General features: G+C 35.0%; 1 protein-coding gene across 1 annotated transcript in view; it reads right to left on the bottom strand.

Annotated features, from left to right (window-relative positions):
• CFAP43 (cilia and flagella associated protein 43) overlaps positions 1-10,233 on the bottom strand; it is a gene marked incomplete at both ends in the record, with an annotated part of 57,236 nt that extends 47,003 nt beyond the window's left edge. Inside the window, 7 exon segments of the mRNA XM_081328564.1 lie at positions 1,153-1,303; positions 1,726-1,893; positions 3,223-3,319; positions 4,738-4,991; positions 6,030-6,133; positions 6,137-6,223; positions 10,189-10,233. Coding sequence (XP_081184690.1) covers positions 1,153-1,303; positions 1,726-1,893; positions 3,223-3,319; positions 4,738-4,991; positions 6,030-6,133; positions 6,137-6,223; positions 10,189-10,233 — 906 coding nt within the window.
• Between the last annotated feature and the right edge of the window lie 530 nt (positions 10,234-10,763).

Consider the following 10,763-nt stretch of genomic DNA (forward strand, 5'->3'; position numbering starts at 1 on the left):
TGAATATTTAGAAAACAATTACTGTCAATTTGGTTATGAAAACAGAAGTCCATATAAACAAAACATAGAGAGATTAGCAAGAGGGGAGTTTAGTTATTATTAAGGCCTGGTCCACAAACTTAATTAAATCATTTGCTTAGCATGAGTTATTGATAGGTTCATACATTATTGTATCCTAGGTCTCTAGGTTCATCCAACATGCTGAAGGTAATGACTTTCTCAAGTTAAGCTAGACTCCTCTTACTTGACAGACAAGCCTATACAGTTTTATTGAACATAATATAAGTTTGTTGTTGATTTATTTTAGGATATTTTTTTTTAATTTCTCAATAAAGATCTCAGCTCTGCGATTTCCTGACAAGTCTTCATCTAAATATTATCCAGTTCAACAAGCTTTATAAAAGCTCAGCCAAGGTCTGTAGGTGGTGACACTTAATATGACCCGAATGCAAAGCCACAACAAAACTTTAACAAGTTATTATAATGAATGACTTTGACATTCTGTGCTTGGATATATTTGCTACATATTACTTATTTAGCTTGTTTTTTATGAACCATCAGTATCACAAATAAGACTCACAAATGGACAGCTGACAACGTTAAAAAAATACGTTTCTCAACTAAAACCCAAAAGCGCTTGTGAAAGCACTTTTTTCCTCTTAAAGTACTGCATTTACAGAGCATTGTGAGTTACGTTATTATGCTCTAGACTAAAATGTTAAAAATCTCAGACAGCCACCACAAATGAATTATGTAATGCAGCAAAGAAAATGTCATAAATGTCTTTACTGTAGTCTCACATCAGTACAAGAAACACATTCATAAATAATCCATAACCTCCTACAATTAAATTAATATAATACCTAAAATTACAAAAAATATACACATATAGCAGGAGCTTGAGATATAAAGGTATGGGTATGCCCACACAAAAAACACTCTTTCATTTTAATGCATTCTAATTTTAATTTTTAAAAATAAAAATTAAATAAAAATTAAATTTCTTTAAATTTAATTAAAAAATAAATTTAAAAAATCTAGTTTTGATTTTTTAAAAGATAATTATATATCATAATGTGTTAATCTCTATGGTTCTTAACTAACAAGCAGTGATTTCTAATCATAAGAAGCAATACTGAGAATAAAACTAACCTTAAATGTTTCAGCCTCGTCTCCTATCAAGTCAGCAATGGCTGAATTGGGTAGAACAGGACCAAAATAAGGATCACTGACATTGGGATGGGAAAAGAAGCTATTTTCCTCATCTGTTAAGGATCCATCTTCAATAGGAAGTTTGACAGGCCTGAAACAGTATGGAAAATAACTTGGAAGAATGATTCTTTAAATATGAATTAAAAACAATCACCTTATTTATAAAGTATATTTTATAATATGTGAACTATACTTATACTGTGTAATCTATAATAAAACATATACTGTATATTTCATACTGTATATTCTACTATGAGACATGGACTAGAGACCATGGGTGTCAAACTTGCCAGGTCACGTGACATGTCGTGACGTATCGTGACTTTTTTTGCATTGCTGGAGCTGGTATGGATGTGGCCTCCAAATGATGCAACCAGCCCGCAGGCTGGCAGTTTGACATCCTTGGACTAGACAGTTGCTCTCCACAAACTACAGACCCTAGTCAGAGAACTTTTTCTATTTTTTCTAGCATATCCTTTTTGTGTCTGACATAAAAATCATAATAATACTTACTTTGAAATCAAGATGTGCTCTTTGTTATTCCTTTCAATACTCCAAAGGGTAACAGAGGCTCCATTAAATAAACATAACTGATGCCAATTCATAGGATTAAAACTCATTGCAGTTATTTCTATCTCAGGTTGTGACTTACTACATAATAAGAGTTTGTTCTGCCAGTCCCTAATTAAAAGTGAAAGAAAGTAATTTTTTATTTGTTGTATTTGCAAAAGTATTCTGTCAATATAGATTTTATCTCCAAAATTCCAGAAGCTATTCTAATGGTCAAAATATCAATATATAAATAAAAGAAAAAGCAAAACTATTCAGATCTGCATTTTGCAATATAATATTAGTTAATATAATATTGCAATATTATTAATAATATCAATTAAAAGAATGAAATAAAACAAATGAAGGTTCAACATCGCTGCTGCACCATTTTAGGTCCCTTTGAAAAAATTATCAGGCAAGTATATTAATAAATAATCTCAGCCAATTTATTCAGAACTATGGCAGGAAAGACAGTCAGTTGTAATCTGTCTTTTCTTAACTGTTATTTTCTACAGTGTGTCCAGGTTGGTACAACACGGTACACTAAAACATTAATGATTTTTGGGAACATTACAAATCTGCTTAGTTTATTGTACAGATGATGATGGAACACAGTAACTGCATTTATTTATTTATTTAAATGATTTATAGAGCTACCCATCTACATAGCAGTGACTCTGGGCAGGTTTACAAAGATTAAAACCAGCCAGATTAAGCCAGCCAGAATTGATGGGAATTGAGTGGCATATAAATTTAATAAATAAATTTGATCCAATTAAAGTAACACAATAATTAATAAGCATTTATGTGAACTATAGAAATCTGCTTAAAAATTATGATTGTGTTATAACATTATCATGCAATCATGCATCAAGTTATTTGCCTTTCTAATGTTCATTTCCAAACCCATTGTATGATCAGAAGTGATATAGTGAGGGGAAAAAACAATTTTTAGTTGACAATGGATAAAAAGTTATTGGTTACATTTAAGTCTTTTTCTTGCACTTAGACAAATATGACAAATGTTTGTCAGGTTTAAGAGCAATTTGAAAACAATCATTTAGATAAAATATGCTAGGGGGAAAAATGCATCTCAAGCTTTAAACATAATATTTCCACTCTTCTTCCATTTGGGCATAAATAAACTAAGTAGGAACTTACTGAAGACAAAAGAGTTATTTTTGAATCTGAATCCTAACTTTTTGCTAACAGATTTGGAACTAGAACCATCTTCAGACTCTGGTTTGTAAGAATCTAGATTTCAACATAATCTAAAGCTTTTCCTGGTAAGTTTCTGGTTAGTGTAAATCACTTCACTTGCAAAAAAAGCCAAGCAGGAAGATTTGCAAATAAGCACACTAATTCATGAATACAGCAGATAGAGAATTCTGATCCAGAAATTGTGTGAATGCAATTCTGACCCACTTGTCCCTAAGAAAATATGCGATCAACACTTACCATATTGAAAGACAAAACTCAGGGAGCGACGAATAACTGGCCAGATAGGGACCTGTGTGACTGAATGCAAGCAACGAATAGTCTAGGCTGGCTTGCCCTAAAAGTTAAAAGTAGCACAGACTTTAAAGCCTATTAAAACAGCTTTATTTAATATTTTAACGTAGTTTTTTAAATTTAAGTTAAATAGATTTAAAAATTTGCAAGTCCATAATACATGTTATAAGCTGAATGTGTTATTCCAGTATTATATTATTATTACTTTATTCCTGCTTGGCACAGTGTGATGATATATGAGTAATATCTGACTTAAACTCATTAAAACTGTTTTGGCACCATGTAACATGCTTTTTTTAACCCCTCAAATCAGAATTTTAGAAGGGTCTTAAAAGGCAGCCCCATATTGAGATTTAAGGTGCTGGTACTTACCTTTAAAGCCCTACATGGCTTAGGCCCGGGATACTTGCAGGACCATCTGCTGCCGGGAACGACTTCCCATTGCCCAGTGCGCTCACACAGAGAAGGCGTCCTCAGGGTACCGTCGGCTAGACAATGTCGGCTGGCAACCCCCAGGGGGAGGGCCTTCTCTGTGGGAGCGCCAGCCCTATGGAACCAGCTCCCCCGAGCTTCGGATGGCCCCAGATCTCCAGTCCTTTCGCCGCTGCCTCAAAACACTCCTTTTCCACCTGGCTGACCTGGACTGACAGGGATTTTAATTATGTTTTTAATTTTTAACTGTAATTTTTAACTTATTTTAATTTTAATTTTAATTTATTCTACAGGGGCCATTAATTTAATTTTCTTTTAACTTCTGTATTATTGTATGTTATTGTTGTTAGCCGCCCTGAGTCCTTCGGGAGATAGGGCAGCATATAAGTCCCAATAATAAATAAATAAATAAATATGCCATATAGACTTTTCCCAACCTTATTTCCAATGCTTAAATTTAATCCTCCATTTTTACCAGCAATTACTAGTTTTTTTTTGTCTCACTTGCCATTCTTTACAAAATTCATACATCATACATTATTCTTTGACATATTTTATGATTATCGTAGATAGCACCATCCAACCTAAGGAGCCCTGCACTCACACTTTACCTCCATTCACTTTATTATGTCTATGGTGTCCTTTGGTTTTTGTAGTAAATTACAGGAGTGGTTTAATATTGCCTTTTCCTGCATAGTATGAAATGTCTTTGCTGTTGTCACTGAATGGATCATCTACCTTCAGCATCTTTCTATATATCGGTACTGCCTGACATAAATGCCTGCTTGCTTTAGCTGGGCAACTGGAAATGACCTTTACACCTAGGGCAATCCTACTGGGTGTATATATTTTGGCACATATACCTGTATTCTTCTCTCATCTCTCCCAGGAACATTCTGCTGTCCTGAGAGCATGACATGCATGGAGATAATAAAGGACATAGAAGTATAAATGGTTGATTTTTATTTAACTGAATGCTGCCATAAGTATATGAAATAATGCTGTATATAAAAGTGCCCTCACACCCACCTTTTAATTTTGCTATTTTCTTTAATCCTGGAAAATTGTGAACATAGATTCTAGGATTCAACTGCCGATCAGAAAAAGCAACAATATTCTGACTTGCATTCACTGCAAAGGCTCCAATACTTCCAAACCGACACTGCAAGAATGACCTCTCTCGTGTTTCCATGTTAATAAAGAGGATGTAATTGCCGCAAGGATAACAAACAGTCCTGTTGTTGATAAATCCAACTTTCTTATTGGTGAATCCTTGTACCCACCTTAGGGAAAAATATATATTTTAAGTGAAATTGGATCATTTTTAATTATAGATGACTAATCTCACACATTAAGGTGCTTCCTAGTAGGGGTTGTGTGCCCTCAGGTCAGTTTTTACTCTTTATAACCTAGGTTAGTCCGTGGTTTTCCTGGCAAGGTTTTCCTGAAGAGGTTTGCCACTGCTTTCTTCCCACCTGGTTTTGTGCCAAACAAAGGACAAAAACTCAGTCTTCTGGTTTCTAACCTGGTGCTTTAACCAATAACCCAGACTGATTCTTTTTGAGCAGGTAGGTGGTAGCTATCTAAATTATCAAGCTGCTACTCCACACTGCAACAAGTATGAAAAGATATGAAACTCAAGATATGAAAACTCCTTCTGGGTGAGATTTAAGACCTTCATCTTTCTACCTCTCTAAGTTCTTCCAGGGTACATTATCTTTACTCTCACCAGATCTGTTTCATTGATTGCCTTTCTTCTTTAAAATTCTCATCTCTACACTTTTGAAAATGTCATCAACTTCATCCAACCTCTTCCTTCACATATTTGTTTTTATTTAATACCCATGCATTCTCTTTCAGCTTCACCAATTGCAGCAATATCAAATCATTTATTTCTTTTTCACCTGTCTTTTTTCCTTGTCAACTCATTTATTTCAATCCCACTCTTCAATATAAAACATCTAAAATACTCTTTCCAATATGCCCAGGACGGTCTCCAAGGATGTTGACATGAAAAAGTAAACACACAATGGGGCTTTCATTTTTTTTTTAAATGAGCAGCTGGCAATCTTGTTTCCATGTGGAATCCTTGAAAAACACAGGACAAATTAAAAACCCGGCGGTCTTTATCTTACCAAACCGGAGATATTTTTATTTGCGAGGCAAAAAGTCTTCAAGAAAGAAAATCGCACTATTCTACAGTATAGCGCCCTTATTCCCGGATAAGCTTTAGGAAAGATAGGGAATAAGGAAAGATTTTTTAGGAAATGACATCTCGGAAACACCAGAAAGCATCCCGTCCCTCTCTTTTCCTCTCGTACTTGGGTTCCAGCTCGGCTTTGTGCATCTGGGATGCCGGGCGACGGCCGCCCGCTTTCTGAGCGTCCATGGTGCCCGCTGCCCTGCAGTCTTCGTCAGGCTGACGTTATTCGGTGCTGTTTATGTTCGTATCCGAGCAACCGCGAGCTGCTCTTCTGCGATTGGCTAAAGCTAATAAGCTCCTCCTCCTTTGCAGCTCACGTTTCAAGTGGGTTATAGAGGAAAATGAGAAAGGGGCCTTTAAAAATAACTGTAAGGAATGTCTTCTCTCTTAACTGCAGCTATCCTGCCTGCCATTTCCCCCCCTTTTTTTTAATACGGTACCCTAAGTGTTAAAATAAGGGGAAGTTTCGCTGCACGTTGTAGTACCCTGCGTGGGAAGAGCAAGAGTAAAGAAAAGAATGACGTTTGTTTCTTAATTTGTTTTTCACACCAAGTTAGCCTTTCAGACTCTCCAAAAATAGAGCAGCATTATAACTAGTAGCAATAATTAAAGAAAATGAATAAATAAAAACATTTAAAAGAACTATTTTAAACAAGCTTTCGGGAACAATTGGCCACTTCAACAGAACAACTTGAGAGAGAAATTCACCGTCTGTGAATATTAAAAGGAAAGTTTCCATAACTATGATTTGAATAAACTGAAAATAATTAGGTTTATATATGATAAGACATAAATATGATTTGTAAATTAGCGTAGCTACATTCACACGCCATACTGTTCCAAAATTAGACAAGCCACTTTATGGCATTACTTGAGCCTTTAAGCTTCATTACTGTTTTTTTTAGATAAAGGTGATATTAGCATTTTAGGCATTCATGTCCCCTTTTGAAATTAGAAGACCATGTTTTCCTTTTAAGCAAAGTCATTTTCTTCTTTTCATATTGTGAGAAGCCACACTAACCAATAGGAAGCATATTCTAGAGTCCTTGGTCATTCTAGGTGTTAAAGAAAGAAGCATGGATGAGAAAGCAAAGATACAACTTATTTGTTTGTTAATTAATTCATTGATTTACATTTTATATTTCCAAATAGTCCGTCTCCCTCAAAGAAGGGCTTTGTTTTTTTCTCGTCCGTAAGCAGTGTCTTTTCTTGTTTGATGCATCACATCTATCAGTTGTATGTATAATTCTGTACGTTATAAAAAGACTTGACATTTCCCCCCCCCACACACACACACTTAAAAACTGCTTTTTGCTTTCCCTTTGGTGATTCCTATTATGGGAAAGGGGAACCACTTTGCAAAGGTTAATGTTTTGTCTTCCAAATTCAGGGAATATTTGATGCATGTTTGATGCATCACATATATCAGTTGTATGTATAATTCTGTACGTTATAAAAAGACTTGACATTTCCCCACACACACACACACTTAAAAACTGCTTTTTGCTTTCCCCTTGGTGATTCCTATTATGGGAAAGGGGAACCACTTTGCAAAGGTTAATGTTTTGTCTTCCAAATTCAGGGAATATTTGATGCATGTTTGATGCATCACATATATCAGTTGTATGTATAATTCTGTACGTTATAAAAAGACTTGACATTTCCACACACACACACACACACACACTTAAAAACTGCTTTTTGCTTTCCCCTTGGTGATTCCTATTATGGGAAAGGGGAACCACTTTGCAAAGGTTAATGTTTTGTCTTCCAAATTCAGGGAATATTTCCATGCAAACACTATGCCTAAGATTCAAGGCAACAGCTTAACATTGATGATTCGGGGCAGGGAGAAAATTCTATTATTATTATTGTTATTATTTATTGATGAATTTTATACAATAGTAAAAATACAAATTTAAGAAAAAGAGAAAAGAATAAAGAAAAGTGACGAACAGAAATAAAAATGAAAAAATATAGAAAAACAGCTTATAATCCTTCCAGCAATTGCAAATAAATTTATTCTCTGTCCCTTCCTCTTTAAGATTACATCATGGTTTCCTTCTTTCCCTATTTTACACTTTGTAATCGTCAGAAGCATAAATTGCCAGTTCAATTTTTCCCATTTTCAGTAAAAAGTCCACAAAGAGTTTCCAGTCATCAGTACATGTACTTGTCTTTTCCCTAATAAAACAAGTCAATTTTGCTATTTCTGCAAGTTCTGTAATGTTAGCCAATTGTTCTTCCATTGTAGGTATTTCTGAACCTTTCCCTTTTTTTGCATATAATAATCTTGCAGCAGTTGCCATATATAAAAAACAGTCTTCCATGATCTTTTCTAGTTCATTGTCCATAAAGTCCCTCCTAAAAAAAAATTGGTTTCAAATCTTAAACATGCTGTACTGTATATCATCACTGTATGTATTTGGACCCAAACGTTTCTAACTTTTTTTTACATTGTCCTGGTGTACGATAAAACGACTCTTCATGTTTTTTACATTTCCAATATAAATTTGAAGTACTTTTTATATATTCTTGATAATTCTTCTGGTATGCTCTATGTTCATCATTAGTACCTAATGCAGTCTTGCATTCCATCTTATATTGTATAATTCAATTTCGCTTGTTTTTTTTCTGTTAAACTTTTTTCTTAATTGTATACAGGAAAATTATTGAAAACTAAATCCTTCTGCAGTTAATTGTTCTCTTGATTTCATTTTAAATTCACCATACTCCTGAATTAATATATTTTGAGTATGTTCGTTTCTCTTTACCCTCTATTTCTGTAAAACTCTTCCTATGCTGAAACTAATAAAGATATCTGCACAGCCTGGATTTGTATTTATTCCAATTTATCCTCAATATGACATTCCTAATATAATGATTTTAAAATTTATATTAACTTTAACATATCATAAAAAGCCATGCCACCTTAAACCTCAAATTGTTATTTTCTAATGGTAATTTTCTTTTATTTCTCAAAAGCTACATTTTTTTAATCCAAACTAAGCATCAGGCTGCAAAATACAATTTAGAATCTGGCAATTCCAATAGTCCTTGTTCCTTTACATCTTGAAGAATTTTAAATGTCACTCTTGTTTTTTTCCATTGCCACATAAAGATAGATATATCTTTTTGCCCCAGGCAAGAGATCAGGTTCATTATACTGTAGCCTTTAGACTAGAAAATACTATGTAGAAACATTAAATTTAATAGATTATGAATAAAAGATAGACATAAAATGCAATAAAATAACAACTCATGTCCTTCTATCCTTTGGCTTATTGCAATACATTCTACATGGAGCTGACCCTGAAGAACATTTGGAAGCTTCAGCTAATATAGAATGCAGTAGTAAATAGTGTCAGATATACACAGCTCACGTAACACCAGTACTGTATGCATTAGTTACTGGTATGTTCTGGGTGCAATTCAAGGTGCTTGTTGTCACTTTTAAAACCCTACATGGCTTGAGACCAGATTACCTGTGGGACTGCCTTTTTCCAAATGTCTCTGCCCATCCAATTCAATCTAGCAAATTGGACACATTGCAAATCCTGTCTCAGCCAAAGAATTATCATCTGGCTTAACCGTTAGCCTTTGATAAAGCTTTAAAACCCTGGCTGTTTGAAATTGATAAGAGCCCTGTTTCTTCGCTTTACTGTTAACTGGCCAAGTAAAATGGTTTCTGCATATATTTTCTATTGGTTTTATTGTTTTAAAATATTTATTATTTTAATTGTAGTGTGCGTGTGTGTAAATACATAAAATTATTTTCTTACCCTTATGCATGTGTTTCTCAATCTCATTTTCTCTACCAGATGCCTTGGAGTTTAGGGGTCTTTGTGGTGTCTTAGCTGTTCCTAGCACTGTACTCTTATTTATTTATATCCCATCTTTTATTATTTTTACAAATAACTCAAGGCAACAAACACATCCAATACACCTTCCTCTTCTTATTTTCCCCACAATAACAGCCCTGGGAAGTTGATTGGGCTGAGAGTGACTGGCCCAAAGTCACCCAGCTGGCTTTCACGGCTAAGGCAGCAGTTGAACTCACAATCTTGCTGCTTTCTAGCCTGGTGCCTCAACCACTAGAGCAAACTGGGTCATTTGGACAGAGTTTTGATGTTCTTGGGATCTGTTGGAACCACTCTCCCAGCTTAGGAGTCACAGCCCTGAGTGCTTGTCACCACTGAGACCATTTTGGGCTTTTCTTTCTACTTCCTCTCTACTTCCTCCATCAGGCCCTTATACTTTTCATTTTTCATACTCACCTTCCTGATGTTGTCACTTGGCACTGCTACATCTATCACCACCATCTTCCATCTACTACCATGAGGTCTTGTTGATTGGTTGGTGCCTGCCTGTATATCTGGATCTGTAAGTCCCACAGGATATTAGCTTTCTCATTTTCAACGACCTTCTGCAGGATCTCCTATCTGGATTTAGGAGGGTCTAGTTCAGGGGTGTCAAACTGCCGGCCCATGGGATGGACATGTCATGAGGAAACCGTGGCCACCCCACTGCCGGCAATGGGGAAAAAATTCCGATATGTCGTGCGACGTTGCAAATTTGACATGTCTGGTCTAGTTCATAATCTGTGTAGATGTTCCTGTACACAATGTCAGTTATATATACAATATAGTGAATGGTAGCCCACCCAGATTGCTTGAGGTGAATGGTTATAGAAATTGAATAAATTAATCAATAAATAATAATAACAATAAAAATACATACAATAGTGGCAATTATCAATATTGGCACTAATCTTCAGTCATAAATAGAGGTACAGAATTAGGCAACCTAGAAAGATTTCTGTCAAGTTTTCTAGAGCATTTTTTGCAGTAAC

Source organism: Vipera berus (genome assembly GCF_964194415.1).
Source record: "Vipera berus genome assembly, chromosome: 5".
NCBI lineage: Eukaryota > Metazoa > Chordata > Lepidosauria > Squamata > Viperidae > Vipera > Vipera berus.